Here is a 20,582-nt window from a genome sequence, read left to right as displayed (position 1 = left end):
CTTTCCCCTGCAGCTTCTTCACGATCACTTTCATGATGAGTGGCCGACGAGGATCGCGGAGACGGATTCGTTGATCGTGGGGACGCACAAACGCGTGTAGAGCACGCAGCCAGGCGAGATCAGGTTTCTTGAAATAGTGGTGTCTCTGACTGGACCGACAAAAGCTGGCGCATCTTATGCGCCGGAGAGGTTATATTTTGCGTTCGCACGATTCACGACACAGCGTCATCAGCGTCATCGACTGCTCACTCTTCTTCTCTTTCTTCTCCCTCAGGAATAGCAACGTACGGGAATATCGATACTGATCTGCCTGTCCGAACGGATATCGATAGTAACAGCGATGCCTCGTAACAATTCCTCCAATCGTCAGAACATTTCACAGTTCACTGACATGATACTCCAAGTCCGACTTGTTCCGACTTGAAATTGTCGATCCTCGTCATCCTCATGCGCACGAATTGGCTCTTCCGTGTTTTTTATTCGATCTCGTGAATTTGAGGATCCTAAAATCGTCTGTATTTTTTACCGATTATTTTTCAAATAAGTTTTTTTAATTACCTATATATATATATATATATAGCCTATTCTAAAATTGCGTAAGTGTGATTGCAGGTAAGCCAATATTACATGCGTCCGTTTTTTGTCGTACGACAGATTTTTCAAGCGTGTTAATTGGCTGTGGGACAGAAAGGCTCTCGGACCTCTTTGTCTTATAGCCAATCAACAGGCTTGAAAAATTTGTCGTACGACAAAAACGGACGCATGTGATATTGGCCGTAAAATTCACCAATCATAGCCGAGTAGGAGAAGAATATTCGATTGTGATTGGTCAATTTTATACTACACTCAACTACGCTCACATGATTGTAGAATAGGTGAACGTAGCACGGAACAGAATCAAAAATATAATGTGTTATCCGCTGGAAATATTCTACATAGTTCAAGGTTTTGTGCAGATAGAGGCACTAGTCCTACTAGTAGAGTTCAGTGGTGCCATCTAACATACAGGCACGTCCCTCTGTTAAAAGTGTCGTGGTTGTCTGTTAATTAACCTAACCTATTTGGCCGACCCGGTTATAAAGCTTGTAAAGCGAGATAAATTAAAATGCGTTGATACGTATCCATATGTTTGAAAATACAATCTCTACACTGAAAAATGTGCATTTTGCGATTGAAGATTGTACAATAACATTGATTGTATAGCCTCTGTCTAACTGAAATCTCGTGTTCCTCGATAATACTTCATTCCGAATTTCTCCAAATGTTCCGAAAATTTAACCTTCAAAATTGTGGACTGAAAAAATAAATATGTCAAAATGTTTAATTAAAAGGAACGAAATACTTGACCAGCAAAGAGGTTATAATTTAACGCGAATTGTATGAATTTTTTTTTACGATTTTTCGTTATTTATATTTAAATATTTATCGCTATTTATAGTCCGCAAAAATTGACGTGTACCATGGGGGAGATAAACGTGTCTTTTCAAATTGACACTGACAATCGCGAGAACTTCTCATCTGCTATTTCGTTCCATACTTTTAAGAAGCAAAGAGACGCCTTTTATGATATACTTAGAATTTGGGAGGAAAATCATTTGGTGCCAGGATGGGTGTTTCAAATTGCACTGGGTGGCAAAATAAGAAGCATGTTGGCGATGCATAATGACTGTACTAATTATTATCACATTGCTAGATTATTTAAATCACAATTGTTAATATCGTGTATACAGAATAGACATCAGGTAAGCTCAAAATTATTTTTTTTAAACATATTTTATTACATCGCTATAAAAAGAATATTTTCATTAATAAAATCGTGTTATTATCCATTGTAGGATGATGTAGTGGATGACGAGAGCTTGAATTTCTTGAAAGCTTTAAAACATGTTAATCCTGAGAAATTGACGCAACTCAGCAAGAGATTTGTGACTCCCTTACCATCACAGAGTCAGAGTGTTGGTCCTTCGTTTCCTGGCATGCAGGAATTTTTTAAAGATTTTATATTGCATGCATTTAATCCGATATTTTATACACATTTGGAGAATTATTTTGTACATGAAATAATGGAATTGAACGATACTCAGTTTGCTAATAGTGAAATAGAAGACTCAGGTATAGTTTTTATTATTTTAATGATTTCACATGTGTGACTGTTTATATTTTATTTAAAATTTTAGGAAAATACTTTTTTCTTGATTTTTCATTTTGTAGAAACAATGGTTGACGATCAAACACAACGGAATTTTATTACTTGTTTAGCCAGCTTGAGGCTTCTTGCGAAAGTATTAGGTCTTTTAGTATCATTGCCCTATAGATCTGAATCAAATACTACTAAAGAGATTATAATGACACAAATAGAGATAAGAACTAAAGTATGTATAACATAAAGATTCAAATGTTAAAAGCTACTTGTCAAATTCTTTTCAAATAATCTTTTCAATTGTTTTATTATAGGTATTCCCATCATTAAACTTACAAGTTTGTCTTCAGAATGCCATAATCGAGGGCAAACTGTCACTGACGATACCTTGGATAGTTAAATATCTAGCTATGATGGATATTGTATCGCTTCGGCTACCATATTATAAGCAGATCTTAGAACTGTTGTATTATATTTATCATGCGATAAATCAGACCGATCTTAGTGCCCCCGATTGTCTTATTTCTCAACAATCGGCTGTGCTGCTCAAATCCAGCCTGTGTTGGTTGTTTGAGCTACCAAACTTTCCCAGAGATTTCTATAATGTCTGGCAAAAGACTTGCAAAATCAAGGAACTAAAAAGTCTCAAACAGATGGAAAAATTTTCCGAAAAGAAAAGAAACTCGCATTCCGTCGATTGTGTAATTCCTGTTAAAAGTAGTCTCGATAAATTAGATATAATTACTGATCGAACAATGCGTATGTGCTGTCCGCGAATGGAACCGACTTTATCTGTGTTTCACGGAAACGGGACAAATTTGAATATCAATTCTAATAAGCATATTACACCTGTTACTCAACTACGTAGATTAGGAGGTACTACTCGTGCAAAACACTTGGAGGTATTTTTTTATTTAATATATTTATATTTCTAATATTGCTTTACTATATTATTGTATATTTAATAAATTTCTGTCATGGCAGTTACAATTGGAGGAAGCCTTTTTCCATGGTCAACCAGCTTCTACTCGAAAGACTGTTGATTTTATTTCCGAAAGAGTTGCGTCAACTTGCGTAAAGCATATGTGCAACACCTTATTGACTTCATCGCGAGAAGCAAATTTAAATTCTTTCAGAAATATTCTGAAACACAAGCATATCGAGAAGGACTCCGATGAACAGAGTGAACTGTCCCGAAATTACTTCAACGAATTTAAGGTAATATCTTTGCGCGATTGTAAAGAAAATTTCATGTTATACGAAAAAAGATTAAGTTTAAATCATAGTTTGATGTTTAGGCTTTACTTGTGAGTGACATGAATATATTGGCCAATAACGCGTCGAGAGAATTGAAGGATCAATGTGAGAAAACAATCCCAGCAATTTGCGAAACGCGAGTCACGGCATCGATAGAATCTTTATTGGCAGAAGATTCTTTAACAGCAGTCAAGGAAATGTGCATCAAGATCGCGACTAGAACGGCGATGGAACGAATAAATCAATGGATTCAGTCACATATTGCTGGTGATTCTTTGTTCATAAAAGATATGGAACTTGAGATTAATAGGTTCTTTCGGAACAATAGTCCTGTGCATTCCAAGCAGGAAAAAGATCACAATATGGATGCTCCTAATCCTACTACCATGATGGACGAGCTTCGAGTAAGGATATAATAACATAAGCTTGATTCAATAAAGAATTTAATGATAATTTAATAACTAAAATTCGGATACATACATTGACGCGTTAGGTGTATAATTTTTGAAACGAAAATATTAATTACTATTGTTTCTAAAATTAATGACTTTAAGCTATTAATATTTATACATATTTTTACTTGTTTTTGTTTATAGGGATTAATATGGCATATGTTGGATAACAATGGTATAGGTTTGACTATTTCGTCTATATTGGACACTTTAGATAAACTGTACCAATCATTCAATCAAAGAGATGATTTATTACCAGGACCACAGAAAGTTTTGTGTTATCTTAGTATAGATTTTGCGCTATTTTTAGGTATGTTTAATAATACTGAAATTTCAAAAGTGATAAAATTATAACTATGATATTTTACATTTTTAGTGGCATATAGAACGGATCTCTTTACGCGAGAAGTCCAAGACAAATGGATTAAAGTATGGTCCTCGGACAGTTTAAGAAATGACGAAGATGATTCGCCTATGCATAGAATACTGTGTTCTAGAAATATTATGTTGTTAATGCAACCGCAAAACGACGCATTGTGGCCAATTTTTGGCAAATTTCTAAAAAGATTATTAGAAACAAAGATACTCGATGGAGATAGTTTGAGCGATCAATGTGTAGCTTTATTCAGACAAGACTGGCCTGTGGTAAGTGTAAATGCGAGATATAATCTAAATTATTTGAGATAAAATAATAGAACTAAAAAATATTTATGTACTGCTTTCTGTAATTTTAGTGTTATAAAGATAATATAAAATTAAAAAAGATTTTTTTTAATGGTAAAAGCTAAAGATATAATAGTATGTAATATACATATATATAATTGGACGAAATATTTTTACAAAGTATTTTTAACAACTCTTCAATATCCGAGTTGCTTTAAATTTCTGATGTCGATCGTATATCTATTGTTAACATCGATTTTATTATCCACAGCCTTTGTTAAAACTTTTATCGAAGTGCCTGTTCGAGGCTATTGAGGGTTACAAAGCCAATGACGAAGCGACAGAGAAAGTCAAGTATCTCCTTGGCTGGATAGCTGAAACATATCACGAGATCGAATTTTGCGACGACGATGAACTATAGACTGACGTGTAGTTAATGTAGGTATAGTTAACGATACTGCGATAATTGGAAAGTATGACTTTGTTGAAATAAATTTCTGTAAATATAATTACTATCTTATGTATATATATATATATTTGTGTATATTGTTGTATATTATGAATATGAAGCATTTTTGTTTTGTATATGTATACAACAATGAAAATGCATACGTATGATTCGTTTCGAATATGTATATGGACAAATATTTTATGAGTAGGAAAATAAATTTTAACTTTTTATATATGACGATTATTGAAAAAATATACTATATATATTTTATAATCGATGTTCACATCGATAACATTTCTTTCCGTATTTCCTATATTTTCCTATATTTTGTACGCGTCAAAATAACTCATCAAGGTCAGCGCAGGGCACGGTCTTTTCAATACCTCGAAGGCACTCCTTGCTATGCGATTGTAACCCGCTTTTGTCCTTCACAAATTAGATTATCCACTTCACTCCGTCCCTGCAACTCCGAATGCCGGACTATTGCTCCGTCCTATACAATGAAATCAGATTATCATACCTTCAGGCTCGGCAGCACTTATGTAATGAGATACACGTTACCGAAGTCACGCTCTGCTGTCAAATACGTAAGTAAACATTTATTGGAGCGTTATTTAACTTGAATCTTTATTTTTTCTGCGTGGATCATGTGTTGTTTTAAATAAATAAAATATTAATAATTAATTAATATTAATCTTAAGCGAGGGAATTTGAAGTTTGTCTATTATTACATTTGCCAAAGGTGATGAACTCTCGTTGAATGGATCTTTCTCTTGTCTACTAACTTATAAACAAGTTGGTCCACCGCTTTACGAAGATCGCATTTCGCCTCAATTAACATGTATTTGACTTTAGGATATGATAACTAGTTTTTAAAAAGTCATGTTTTGCACGCATTATAGCTTGAAATGTCCGTATCTTTAGATTCACCCCGAGGGTGCTTTTCCATCTTGCTGAGATAATATAACGCACCGTTATTATGTCAGGCTCACGCTGTGACAACTGGAGTCAGAATTTATTAAATCTCATGGGATTTTAATATTTTGTTAATGTGACCCTTTATACAACTAAGATTAATGATTATTTTATTCTAGTATAGACGTTACTAATCATAAATTATTATGTTGTAGAGAAATCAGAACATGAATAATTTATTTCTACAATATAGTAATTTATAATTGTTTATCTAAACGATGTAAAATGAGAAATGCTAATGCTAATTGAAACTAGCATCTAATTTCTGTTTGCGCAAAGGATGGATATCAACGGGTCGATGGTCCTCAAAGACCATCTTTTTGAACAGTTCTGTTACAGCCGGGTATATTGTCCTGGCGGAACGAGGATGGTCCTTTTGTCCTTTCGAAATTAGGTCGTCCATTACCATAACTCTCAATGATTGTCCACCTTGTCCGATGACGGTATCTTGGTTCGTTGCTTACGAGCGAGTGATCGCGAATTTTCCGTTCTCGTGAACGACAGGCAGACCTCCTAATTCGACGATCTATTGATTTATTGAATTAAACTCGCGTTAAAAAAAGAATGATACTAATATTAATTGTATTACTAAAAAGATAAATTTATTTAATCTCATAGAATATAGAATACTATTTTTTTCAGAATTTAATAAATATCTACGTACATAATATTTGATTGCTTAAATACAATCAGTGATTCTTAATTTTATTACTGGGTAATTATTTTAAAAAAATTTATTTTTAAAAACACGAACATGTTATTTATTTATCTATTTATTTTTTATAACTATCATTCATTTTATTGAACAATAATATTACATGTACAATATATTAACAAAGTATAAGTTATTAATTCTATTCTTTACTTTCAAATTATTAAAAATATCTTCGGTTATTGGATTTAAAAATCAATTAGTCTGAAGTTGCATCGTAAAATTCCATTTAAATTAATATGAAATTTTGAGACGGAATACTTATGATTTTCATTTGCAACATGCTGTTGATGAGTTATTTTGCATGCAAGAAGTATTGTTATTGCCATATTGTGCCACGTGGTGTTCAGAAACTTCGTGCCATAAATCCACGCGCGATATAATTTTACGTGATTTTTCGAGCGTGGAAACGCGACCTGTTTCAAACACATCCGTTTGTTTTTCTCTTTTTCATTCAACGTGACTGCAGTACGAGATCTGTCACAAATCGAAAATGACGAAAATATTCAACTCGATTGCAAAGACAAAAAATCCAGATATGTTCAAGAAAAACTTAAAGGGTATAGTATGCAAAATATTTTGGCAATATTTTTTTCATAAGTTCTTGAACATATGTTCTAGTATTCACTGTATTTTTGCAAATTAATACAATTAATTTTTGCAAGTTAATACAATTAAGTAAAAGATGTATCTCTAAAATATATATGTAATATAGTAAGCTACGGCTATTAAGAATTAACGCACAACTAAAAACATATTGAATATGTTGATAGAAACTTTAGAGATATAAAAGAATAATAATATTAATTCCTTGGTATGAAAAATATAATATAGTAAGCTATGGCTATTAGGAATTAGCGCTATACTATGTGCGCGATAAATTTTTAATTAGTACTAATTATTAATTAAATAAAATTACTAATATTAAAAATTTATCGCGCACATAGTACAGCGCTAATTCTTAATAACCATAGCTTACTGTATTATATTTTTCATACCAAGGAATTAATATTATTATTCTTTTATATCTCTAAAGTTTCTATCAACATATTCAATATGTTTTTAGTGGACTTAAAATCTTAACTCAATTACAATGAAGAAGTCGACTATAAGAGCAATGAGAAAACACCGTTGTTTGTCTTAGGTAGCATGGATTAATGAAAGAAACAATCTCTAGATGTGCTCCGTAATGTTTTTGTAAGCGTATTTCCTAATGCATTTCTTGAAATAATTTAATTATGCTGTCGCGAGAGAAATGAGTAATTTTCAAGACAAGCGCGGTGCATAATCGAGCGGAATTTCTCGGTTCCCCTAGAGATTGGGCAAACTTCACGCCGTACGGCGCGCGTACATGCGCGGCGCAGTTCCGCGCGCGCGTTCGCGGAGCGCGAACGAGTTCCTCGCAGTCGTGATCCGCGGTCCGTCGCGTTCGCATTGTCCGGGTTTCCTATCCGCGATCCATCGGACGACGGTACGACTGATCCCGGTTGATTCGCCGCGAATTAATCCGTCGTCCGGTTTTTATTTCACGCGCCGTCGTGTCGCGATACTGTTGAGTTAAGTTAGTTGTCGATCAACGCCGTTGATCTCGAGGCGCGATTCCGATTTACCGGAAAAAACGCTTTCGACGAGTGGCGAATGATTGATAAACGAAGATAGGAGTCGGGAATCTTGATGGTTGCTGGAGAACGATAACGGAAGACACGGTAAAAATCTCATTGCGTCTCTTTCTGCGCGATTTATTGACGTGAGAATAAAATTGAATACATTGGCTTGAATGTAGCTGTATTTAATAATAAACCCCGTGCATTAATGTGAATTTATCTTTCGTTAGCGAACATTCGATCTCGTCGGAACGAAAAATATGAAAATCTCGCGAAGTCCTTCGAATATCTCGATAGATCTTGTTAACATCTCATTCGCTTTATTTGTCGAAATCGATACTTCCGTAATTTGAATTTGATCGCAACGAAAATAACTCCCCCACTTGAGCTGCGTTTCAAAACGTAACTAAGGACGTTAATTTCAAAACGTTCTCTCCGAGAAAAATTTTTCTCAGGAATGTAGCCTAAAATTCTGCGGTAACGTGAACTTAGTTACGTTTCGTAACGTACCCTTATTGGATATATCACAACCTGTTATTCTTACAAACTCGATCGACGCCATATTTGATAAAGTTACAGAGTCTCTAAAGCGATCCGTTTTCTTATCAACTTTATCATTTTGCAAAATCTTTGCAGACATAACCAGCGATATGCATCAGATAATGCCGCAACTCTCGGAGCCAGAAGCGTAAAAGAAACGCGATGAATTCGAATGTGCAGCAGAGCGTCCTCGGTCATATCGAGGAGTGATAACGATCAGGGTGATCATTTCCCGTTCGACGTGCCGGCCGGTGCCAGCGGTCTCGCCGGAACACGCGAAACGGTCGTTTCGCGCCATCACGTGGCTCCTGCCGCGCTCGTCACATGGATCGTCACTGCGAAACATGAGCGACGGAATTGTCTGTTGATCCATTGATCCTGCCATTTTGTCGACGCGTCTCTGCCAAGAGTACGAAGTAAGTCTGATTCAACTGGAAAAAACACTAGACCAGTTTCTTACTTTAAGATCATCTTAAGTAATGTTTTATGAATTAGCATATCTTAAAACATTACTTGCTAATTCAGCTCTGTGATTGATTCATGATATCTTAAGATTGTATTTAAGACGGTCCTAAATATAAGAATGGACTATGATAATGCCGACTTATGGTCTTAGTTTTCATTTGAATACTCTGAGGAAAATAAAAATCGACAAAATCGACTTATTTTTAATTTTCGTTTCACACATAAAAAAAACTAAATTTAAGTAAATATTTTTTTCTAATAAAGTTCCAAGTAAATATTTACTAAATGTAAACATATATCTATTTGATACAAGAACCATTAATTTGAAGTATTATATTTTTTTTTATTGAGCAAGTATTTATTTATTCTAAATAAATGTTTATATACTTGGAACTATTCAAAGAAATATTTACTCAGATTTAGCAAATTTTTTTTCAGTACACGAACGCTCCGAACTTCAATCACATAAATCGGAGTGTAAGTCAAATGTAAGTGCTCGACTACAATACACGGAGTAAGTCTGGTGTAAGAAGTAAAAGTATGCAATTGTGGTAATTTTTAATTTATTTGTAGCACCAGCTAACAATCTTACTGCGCGGGTTAAGCGTAAGGGATGGAGTTGGAGTAAGAAATAAAAATAATTTATTTCGCTTACGCCTATATACTCTTATAGCTTCCTTACATAGAAAGTACATTAGGTTACTTTCTTACATCAAGCTTATATATGTATACTCCGCATATCGTAGACGGCCACTAACGGAAAAGTGACAGAAATGTAAACGAAGCTTTCAGGAAGTGAAAATTGAGACAACGAAACGTAAAAGTTGTTTCATCTTTCGCTCGCTAGAAGCTTTGTTTTATACGGTCCTATCACTCTCCCCTTATATTCGACTTACTCTTTTTTCGCCAGCACCGATCATTGATGGCTGATCTTTATGTCGTAAAAGGACATAAAAACAAAATGTACGTGAAATGAGTAATGATATAAAATACTCATTGATAGACATGTATAACATGTAATACAGATATATATTATATATATATTGCAATTTTGCTTTTAGGTAGTTGCAGCGCCAATAAGAGCGAGGAAAATCGAATAGAATGTTTATAGAAAATTCGTATGCTCTCATATTAAAGTAAAAGTTTTACCGGCATTTAACGTATTTAAAATACAAATGTTGGAAGTCAGTACATTTTTATATTCGCTTCGAAATAATATTTTGATGGCAGATATCCCATAAAAAATTTTCATACATTCGAAATGTTACATAAAATTCTACGCAAATAACTTTTGATATATTAATAACGCTATTATAATATAGTAATAATTGTACTTACAATATTTTTGGTTAAAGTTTAAGCAATTCTTTTTAAAATAAGCTTTATTTGACCGTAATATTTACTGAAAATATAATTTTTCAATACACATATTGGGACATGTATATCTGCATAAAAGAGACATAAAAAGACAGACACGTCAGTTTGTTGTAAGGCCGAATTATCTGTAAATCTTCCGATAAATCGGCACCAGTCGTCAACTCATTGGTCGCGATTTGCGTTATACAGATATTGTGAATGTCCAAAAATATTGCGGAAAGTTTTTAGGACGAGTATAGTGAAGCTTAGAACAAAATAAAACGGTGAATGGATATTAACTTGCGCGAATGTTCATCGGATGGGGCTTGAGAACAGGTGCTCAATATTATCTGTCACGTATTGTATTTTGTGTGTTTTGGATTGAGCGATTGATAATCAATACCGTCACTGATCGATACGCGGAACTATCATCGAATGCCATTAAACATTATTACGTAACGCGTAGTTGTCAACTAGTGCTGATTGGAATAGTTAACGTGACATGTCCCATTTCGCACTTCCAGTCGGTTGCACGTAGATCGCATTCATCATTGCAATATATATGACATTTGATGGCTTTTGAAATGCTATATTTCATTCCTCTCTAATACACTATCCCATAATACTATTCTACTATTAATAAACGAAGATAAAATTATTAAATAAATTATCAAATAAATATAAATTATGCTTTCTTTAATATAATGGAAATTAATCAGTTTTAATCTTCCAATAAAAAAGAGAATTCTCGTTATTTGAATCCGAAGAATAGAAAGAAGAAGGAAAACTTGAAAGAAAACTTTATAAAGGAAAATATTATGTAAATATTAATTATACACATAGGTGACTATGTGCAAAAATGAATTTTGCACAAACGAGAGGCACGGCTTTCGTACGCTTTTACATGGTGAATGTCGGACAAAGGCTAGAAGCTCTTTTCACCGTTAATGTCATACAACTTGTTTTCCTAGGGGAAGGTGTCGTGAAAGTTCTCGAGATGGATGATGAATTGTTATTGCGTGAAGAGTATTGTCGTGAAGAAATAAAAGTCATGTTACTTGCAAAGCTTCTCGCCTTTCATCCAGTTAGCGTATGAAGTGACAAGCATGGAGGATATGATTTTAACAAAAATAATAAACAAAGATTTTTGTAAATATTTTTATTAAAATAACATAATTAATTACTTTAGCAAATAACATTTTTTGATATTTGTAAAAGTGTGTCGATTTTATATTAATAATCTAATAATTTAATTAAATCGGTTTTATATCAATAATTTAATAATTTTAGTAAATCAATGAATTATGTTAGTATAACATCAATACTTACTTAATAATCATTTTGCCACAGTATTATTAATTTGCTAATAGTATATGCAGATTATAAGAGAAAGAAACATTTATAATGAATCTAGATGATGGCTAAATAAAAAACACATATAAAAAATACATAAAAACAGGTTTACATTGTGTTCGTGCAAAATTTAAATTATTAATTGAAGATTTTAAAATGGTTGATTCACACAATTAAAACTTCGTGATTGAACTAACAACTTCAAAATTAGCGTACGTATTACTATTAATTAAAAAATCTCGTTTGCTGACCAGTTCATGAGAAAGATTGATCGATTTGCCGTGACGTGGGAAACTTTTGCTCGTACATTGTTACTCGAAGTTGACAATGCAAATGTTGTGCTCACAATTAACAAGTTAATTATATTTGATCGGCTAACATCGCCATTCAATATATCTTGTATACGATTTCACGGCACGTCCATGTTTTCTACAATAAGGTTCACGCTCGCATGAATTATAAAATCATTTACGTCGAATTGAGATAATGAAATCCAATTTCGTTCACGTAAATAAATGGTTATATACAATTATCAAATGTATATATACGCGAAAAACATTTAATTAATTATCTGCATCAATTATGTATCGAATACACCGTATTGATTATGTCATTTTCAAAATAAAATACATGATATATGTATATTTGATTATCTCTTTTTTAAATATTCGATTTAATTACGATAATATTCTTTGAAAAAGGATACGCGTGTCTGTCAATGCGTGCTAGTGGAACAAATTGAAATAAATCCGACAGTTGTTGGAGCTCATGTCGGATGAGATCGGGATTTGCAATTTTGATAAATAATTTGGAATTGTTACATGGAGAAATAACGAAATAAGACAAACAACATACCTTCGGAAATAATTGATTTTACTGTTTTAATCAAAATATATGAGTTAGGAACAATATAAATTTAACACGCGTTTGGCATATTGAAATCATTATCATTATTTTGCCAAAAAAGTACTTCGCGCTTGCTTTATTTCGTTTCATTTTCTTGAATACTAAAAAAATTTGTAGAGATAGATATAATTACGTTCTTTATATTTAAATATAACTGAAATCATATTAAGCTTTGTATTATCTTCATGACAAGAAAATTTAATTATATATAGTATTATATAATATACGATATAAAGTGTCCTCGTTCTGGTAATGCTAGACCAAGATTTACTCAGGACTGAATTCTCTGATATCGTCCAGAGATATAATAGTAACACGAGCAGCAGCCCGAATATATTACACAAAACTGTTTCCTCGCGTGCGGTAATCTCTGATAGCGTTTTGAATTGTCAAAATCCGCGTCCTCGAGAGTTAATAGTCTCCGTTGCTAATTAAAATTTATGGCGATGAAGGCCGAAGCTATATTGCGATAAACGTTTCTCTGGATCACAGTAAACGTTTATTAATTTGTTCTTCCTTTAATTTCATCGGAATCAAGTAAACGGCGAAAGTATTTGCGCTACCGCATGCATTAATTAATTCCAGTTAATTAAACCTATTTCCCTATTTTTCATTATCTTTCGTTTCCCTTAATTAAGCATATGTGGTAATTAAAAATTCAAAAGCGCCAGTGTCTCCACATTTTTCCCTTACATATATTAATTATCCTTTTCTTTCTAATTATCTTTATGTTTGCTTTTCATTTGTATTCGTTTGATAAATTAGATTTATTCTGTCGTAGATGCTGGTATAACGGCGACATGGAGACGCTATACACCGGCGCGATTCATGGTTTTCCGCAACCCGGCGGCGGAATAGCTAATGGCATTTCCACGGGAATCGCAAGTTCCTTCGACCAGGACGGCGTGCTCAGCCTTATCGTCGTTCTTGGAGGAAGCCTATCCCTGGTGGCCCTAGTGTTTGCGTTCATCACCTATAGGTAAGTTTAACTTTAAGCAGACAAAGCGTTTATTTAATTTTTGGATTGTATGGAATTTTCCTCGGATATGAAGGCATTGAAAAAATTCGCTAAAGAATATATTGATAATTGTGGAATAAAATGTTACGGTAATTAGTTATACCTAAAATAAGATATTTGACAGAAGCATATTAGAATTAAATGTTAATATTAGAAAATTGCATTTTCATTGTTCCTATCTCTCGAGATATAATTATTACGCGAGAAGTATTTTTTTATTTAATTATTCATTATTACCAGCAAAGAAGAAAGAACTTAATGAAACGTCGATTAATTAATCTTCACGTCCTGCTTTCTTTTTACTCTTGCTACGTTTTAGATTAATCGTTTATTACTTGTTATTTTGCAATTTTTGCATCGTTTCATTCGTATTCTAGAGATCTTGACGAAGAATTTAATCGGATTAGTTCGTAACAGGATAAAAATAATGATTGTATCACGTTTTCTTCTCTGTGGATTTCATTAAAGGCAAAATGGTTAACGATATTTCAAAAATTAAAAAAATTGTATGATTATCTGTTAATTTTGCACGTTTTTCATTTTGTGAGTTATTATTTCGCGTGCTGTATTTCTGAAAAATGTACAGCAATTTAACTGAGAAATTGGTCAGAAAATTCGGCGATACGCCAGTCACGTTTACTTTATATCCTTTTATTTTCGGCACGTCGGCGATTTCGTTCGCGGTTCTTTATGGATCGCCGATTCGTTCGTCACAGAGCTAATCGGTGTACCTTTACGTTGAAAGACGATACCGCTGGAATACTAAACGACTTTACCACTTCGGCCTTCTTCCATGACCTCGTTCTCGATGAAGAGAAGTCCTTTTTTCCTGCATTTTTCCTGCGATCTAATTTCTCAATGTCGTATATATTTATAACGATCGTGCAACTTTAGAAATTTTATCCTGTCGATAATTGCAAAATCGATGACTCGTGTTCCTCTTTGCCATAAATGACATTCTGACCTTCACCTTCGAATGTGAATTAAATGGTTGGCGAAGAAACGAGAATGCTGCGAAGAGAATGACACACGGAGGAAACTGAAGAAAGAGAGAGAGAGAGCGCGAGAGAGATAAAGTTTCACGATCGATCATGTCCCATTCCGGAAATTGCTGGGAAATGGGAAAGCGCAACCACGAAGTTTCCCTTCGCGCACGATTCGATCGATCGAGGAAAGATCGACGATCTTCGATATAGTAGAAAAGGCTGGACAAAAGGTATCGTCGTAAATGGCGTCGATAAAACGTGCCGTTCTTCTGACGTTTTATCCCATTCTCCTACTCAATGTAAATCCTTCTTATATTTCGCTTCAGAGAGATTTCGATATATCAAGAAAATCGACGAAATTTCTTCGTAATGGAGATGGTCACCGATATCAGAAAATCCATAATATCGATTCACATTTTTTTTTCGACATTTTCACATTTATAATAGTTGTGAATAATAGCAGAGATAACTTCCTTTACTTTTCTTAAGTTGGTAAATAAGCGAAAAACGAAAATAAGTATGAATCTGTATGAGAATTTTCAGATTTTTACCAAGTCTGGTTAAGTTCAACAGGTCTCCATACGCTTTTCCGAGGGATTTTGAACTTATAATGCAATTTTCTTGCTATATAAGTTTGCTGAGTTCCAATATCTTTAACGAGATACATCTCTATATTTTTCATTAATTATTATTTTACTTTTGATAATATTTTGTTGACGTTATCTCTCTCTCACCAATTTAGTTTCATTATTAGTTTTAGTAATATGAATTTATTATTTTAACATTGATAATTAATATTACTAAGCAGTTCCATTAAGTCCGCTAAGTGAATTCCCGTGGGACTATAGATATTTTTGAAAGTTAATTTTTGAGAGAACTCGCTTTTTTCTATTGCCCATAAAATTTTACATTATATAATTATATAACAAAGGAACGAGAATACAACTTTTATGTTTATTTTTCGTTAAAAGAGTTTTTTAGACCAATATTCATAGTCGATTCTTATTTTAAGATCGTCTTAAGTAATGTCTTAAGACACTAATGCGGCCCTCTGATTGGTTCGTGACATCTTAAAACTGTACTTAAGACGGTTTTGAATATAAGATCTGACTATGAATACCGGCCTTAGATATTTTTTTAAATACCAGCTTCACCACTGTTTCAGTAGTTAATTAAATTTGTGTGGAAAGAATAATTTCGTGTGTAAAATAATATATTACACACATAATATATTTAACTAACTCGAACGTCTTTTCCGCTAAGATTTCATTATATTTTCTTTAAAAAAATAATGAAATTTTAGCGGAAAAGACGTTCGAGTTAGTTAAAAGCTGGATGAGTTAATTATAAGCTGGACGATCCTCATGTCTACAATAATAATGAAACCATCTTCTTTCTCTGTTGTTCTCTCTCTTTGATTTTTCGTAATTCCGCCTTTTCTTCCTTTTTCTCTGTATTTTCCGAAGAAAAGCAAAAATCGCTCACTGTCGATAGTCACGTCCGTTTGTTCATGTATATCCAACGATACTTCAATATCGCGAATGAACTGTTAACTTTTCATTACGAAGCGATGATACATATAACTATTTTCATTTCTTTATTACTTGGCTATTTCTTTATTATTCTTTCTATTTTATTACTTCTTTGTGGTTATTCAATTTATTTATCTTTCTTTGTCGTCGAAAGAGAGATCCGTTTTACGTTGCACTTTTTGCATATTACGTATTTTGATCATATTACCTTGTGATTATTCTTATATGCATTTTAATATATTTTTTTAATTGCGATTCTCTTGCGTGGAAATATAAACTAAATAATAGTTTTTTAACACCTCTTTTTATTTACTTTCATTTTTCTAGCAATAAATTAAATAATATTATAAACGGAATACTCGATCTTGTTACAGTGGTTCCACCAACGTTTGACAAGAGAGTTTGATAATGTTTCATAGTAGGTTTCTATATTACTCCGGTCGTAGTTAAATTCAAATTGATATTTAATCTATGATCAATGATATTCATTACGTACGCAATATTGCCCCTTGATACTACTCGTTTATTTCAGCGATTGGTGTCTGACAGCTTCTGGAATTGATCTCTTTTGTAAAATGATTCTGTTTTGCATAATTTTCTTTTCAAAGTTTCGTTCCATTTTACAGTATAATTACCGGATTATATACAAACAATATAAAGATTCGGTTATTAAAATTGGAATTTAAATAGTTAATCTTTCATAAAAAGAGAAATTTTTGAAGAGATTAGATAAAAAAATAAGTTATTTTCTTTTCTGTATTTTTTAAACGGGGAAAATTTTAGAAATTTAGGTAATATTAAATTATTTTTTATAAACCGTTAAAAGATTAAATTAATTTAGATATAATGATAAATATAAAAGTAGAAGTTTAAATTAAAGTGTGAATTTCACGTTATATATATGTATATCTTCTATTTCCTACAAAATAATTATTAGACCTCTGAAGATTAAATCGCGAATAGTGCATGGTAGAAAATAAATCGCGGTTATAATTTTGGCTACGGAGATTGCGGCATTGGATTGAAGTGTTTAAGGAATACTTGAAAAGTGAATAAAACTGAATATCGTAATATTACACCGTAATCTGAAATATAGTAGTATTCCACGACGACCCATGCGGGCAGTATTTTAATTTCCGTTGTTCCGTTACGTGACTGGACGAGTTTATGCGAATATACACACCCATACACGCGCGAGTCTTTTAAATATGGGCTTTTTGCTGGACGCTATTGTAGAAAACGAGATTACGATGTACACCAGTAAGCTACCCGTCCATTATGATAGTTATAAATTTAATGCTTCCATTTCGAGTGCGTGTTAATAGGTTAAGCTCGCCACACAGTGCAGTGTAAACATTTTTAATTGAAAAGCTTCACGCACACCCAGTTTTATTCCCCATAAATTCTACTAGAATTCTTCTAGAATGGAACGTCTAATTCATTAACATATAGAACAAAAGAAATCAAAATACACAGTCTAATTTCTTTGCAAGTGCGTGAGTGATTTAATGAGACAAAATTCTACTAATTATAAGTGAAATTTGCCCCTTTAGGGAGACTCACCAATTTTATTTTAATACGTAAAGGGCAAGTACGTGCAAAAATTTTGACTAAAAGCACCAAAATCTATTTAATATCGAGGTCTAATCTTATTATCCAAAATTAACCAAGATTAAACGTGCGTTAATAAGTTAAAATTTAATTAATATATTCACTTTCATTTTAAATTATAGATAAAAGCGTTTCACTGTACAATATTAAATATCTTTTTTTACAATTAAAAAAATTATACATACGACTGAATTTTCATGACACTGCGTTAATTAATTAAAATTAAATTAAATTTTAAATATCGCCAATTTGCTGATTCCATTTTAATAGATGCATAACATCCATAAATATGTGAGCGTAATAAAGAAAGAACCGGTTGAAATACATTCCAGAAAAGCATATAATATCTTTGTTAAAGATATCTTCGTTAGGCTATTGATGCCATTATTGCAAGTCCGGCGTGTAATTTCAAGCCCATTATTCATGCGCGTCACGCGAATTCGAGCCACAATTCGGCAATCTCTGCCACGATTATCCGTTAAATTTCCAAACGAGCTAGGACCTGATAATTTATACCATCGTCCATTACACCGCATCACTCTGCATGATTCGTTACAATTCCCAACAATCAACTGATTCTCATGGGATGTGCAAATTCGTTTTACAGGCATCCGTTTTTGTCAAAAAACGCAGTTCGCAGTGAATATGTTAACTACTCGACTGATGATGTTAAACGACGTTAATTGTAATTACCTAATTGATTTTGCAATGCAGGTTTCCTACTAAAATATTTTAACGTTTAATTAAATCAATGGTAAAATTACACGAACGAGATTTATATTTTGTATCATATATCAAGAAGATTGCACTTATCCCTATGTTGAAATATTAATACTTATTATTAAACTGAAAGATTCTATCAATAGTCTGCTTTGAAATAAATTTGACACGAATATAAACATTATATTTAACGACTAAAAATGATTTTTTATTTGTTAAAAATAGAGTTGAATTCCATAGCTGAAGTTTCGATGTTAAAGCGTAATAGTTCGATCGTTAATTAGCTCCATCATAATCGCATAATTATACCATTAAACGTGTCCATGCTGCTTTATCGTAGGTCTCCTATTAGATACCAACGGTTAATTAAATGTTCGTACTCGGAAAGTCGAGCGGTATTGTATTACATAGTACGGAAATTATGTTAAGCGGGGTTTCATGTTCCGGCAAGGTGGGCGACTGCAATTAAGCGCATCTTGCGCTGCATTGCATCGAGCCGGAACGAGAGTACATAGGCAGTAAACGGAGATGAGAGCGGAGAGAGAGGGTGCAGCGTTTAACTTCGTTTTCACGTTACCCTTAACAACGTTAAAATCGCTGTGACAATCTGTCGCCGGGGCAATATTGTTAAGCCGTCTATCGTTACACCCGATAGATTTCAGCTGGCTGCATCCCGTACTGGCGAAATTCATCTTTGTTAATGGACTGTCCCTTGACTAACGGAATAGCGAGGGAATATCCGGCCGATACGCGTGTCGTGTGAAATGACGAGCTCGTCCGCACGAGAGAATTCGCAACGACGCGACGTAGCACACAAAGGAGATTAATTTGAAACGGTATTACGTCTAACACGTTATACAGGAAGACACGCAATTTTAAATCTCACATTATTATTGATTATTATATTATTGTGTATTTTATTGTATTATTTCTAGTTAAGAAATTGATATATTCGAAATGACGTAAATGTAGGACGCATTAAACTGATTTTGTTATATTAGCATATAAATTAATGTTATAGATATTGTTTACAAAATATTAGATATTCCACATTAAAAGTCAGGTTATTGTTTGCCTGAACTGTAAAGCTTTCCAAGCTTTCCCTTTTGTCCTTCCTTGTTTGTTTTCTGTTAACATTTAGTCTTTACAGCTTTATTCTAATATTACTAGCTTCCAGCGCTTCGAGTAAATTTATTCAGCAAAATCCGATAAATAATTTAACAATTTCTTCTTTATCTCTTTTTGCTTCTTTTTATCTCATTATTATTAATATCATACAAAATTCACTCTGTATATTATATTTACACGGTAAAGCAATATTGGCACATGGAAGATACGTGATAGTCTCTCGTATATCTGGGTTAAAATGATTAACATATCGTATAACGATACAGGAAGATACGCTTTCGTGGGAGCCTCGAGAGGGTAATTTCTTCCCCTGAATGGATCCCCGGATAATTCGATGCGCGCTTCCTTAGCGCGCTCATCCCGATAACGGCTTATCGAGTTGCCGCGTATTGTTAGATTACGTAATTTGAGTTTAATCTCCGCGTAATTAGGGATGTACATCTACAGTAGTTTCCATGTCGGAGGAGTGGATGGTGCAGATACATTATGCAATTTGCAGCGCTCGACTCGCGTCTTTGTTGCTCCGCGTCGTTGCGCAATAGCTTGAAACCAGTATTGAGTTCTTTGCGCAACTTTTTGTGATATTAATTATATCAGGTGTGTAATGAGACAATAAGTACAATATATTTTTTTACAGAATATATTTTTAAATAATCTTTCTGATTATTAAAATATTACTAAAGTTTTTCAAATATTTGATCGTTTTTTGTACA

At 33.2% G+C, this 20,582-nt stretch overlaps 3 protein-coding genes across 3 annotated transcripts in view; 2 read left to right on the top strand and 1 right to left on the bottom strand.

Annotated features, from left to right (window-relative positions):
• The window catches only part of LOC108721463 (ubiquitin-like protein 4A), a 1,604-nt gene extending 1,161 nt beyond the window's left edge, over nt 1–443 (bottom strand). The window contains exon 1 of the mRNA XM_018446014.1: nt 399–443. Within this exon, the coding sequence (XP_018301516.1) occupies nt 399–443 (45 nt within the window). The remainder of the gene's footprint in view (nt 1–398) is intronic.
• Nucleotides 444–1,051: 608 nt separating this feature from the next.
• Nucleotides 1,052–5,457, top strand: dlt (codanin-1 like protein dlt). Its single transcript, XM_018446192.1, has 11 exons — nt 1,052–1,357; nt 1,439–1,742; nt 1,836–2,112; nt 2,212–2,372; nt 2,455–3,042; nt 3,125–3,358; nt 3,439–3,801; nt 3,994–4,159; nt 4,226–4,494; nt 4,784–4,950; nt 5,403–5,457. Exons 2-10 carry the CDS (start codon nt 1,461–1,463, stop codon nt 4,931–4,933), a joined length of 2,490 nt encoding a protein of 829 aa, XP_018301694.1. The 5' UTR covers nt 1,052–1,357; nt 1,439–1,460; the 3' UTR covers nt 4,934–4,950; nt 5,403–5,457.
• A 3,479-nt stretch (nt 5,458–8,936) lies between these two features.
• LOC108721575 (cadherin EGF LAG seven-pass G-type receptor 1) overlaps nt 8,937–20,582 on the top strand; it is a 67,440-nt gene continuing 55,794 nt past the window's right edge. Inside the window, exons 1-2 of the mRNA XM_018446193.1 lie at nt 8,937–9,210; nt 13,656–13,853. Of these exons, the coding sequence (XP_018301695.1) occupies nt 13,675–13,853 (179 nt within the window). The 5' untranslated portion in view covers nt 8,937–9,210; nt 13,656–13,674. The remainder of the gene's footprint in view (nt 9,211–13,655; nt 13,854–20,582) is intronic.

This window comes from Mycetomoellerius zeteki, unplaced genomic scaffold (genome assembly GCF_001594055.1).
Source record: "Mycetomoellerius zeteki isolate Tzet28-1 unplaced genomic scaffold, Tzet1.0 scaffold174, whole genome shotgun sequence".
NCBI lineage: Eukaryota > Metazoa > Arthropoda > Insecta > Hymenoptera > Formicidae > Mycetomoellerius > Mycetomoellerius zeteki.
The sequence above is the reverse complement of the archived record's forward strand: the minus strand, read 5'-3'. Positions and strand labels throughout refer to the sequence as shown.

What these genes read in the sequence shown, in the direction of transcription:
- dlt (XM_018446192.1), top strand. Translation starts at nt 1,461, where the DNA reads ATGGGGGAGATAAACGTGTCTTTTCAAATTGACACTGACAATCGCGAG. An exon ending in TAGTGAAATAGAAGACTCAG is followed by an intron (nt 2,113 to 2,211) that starts GTATAGTTTTTA and finishes TTCATTTTGTAG; the next exon opens with AAACAATGGTTGACGATCAA. An exon ending in AAATAGAGATAAGAACTAAA is followed by an intron (nt 2,373 to 2,454) that starts GTATGTATAACA and finishes GTTTTATTATAG; the next exon opens with GTATTCCCATCATTAAACTT.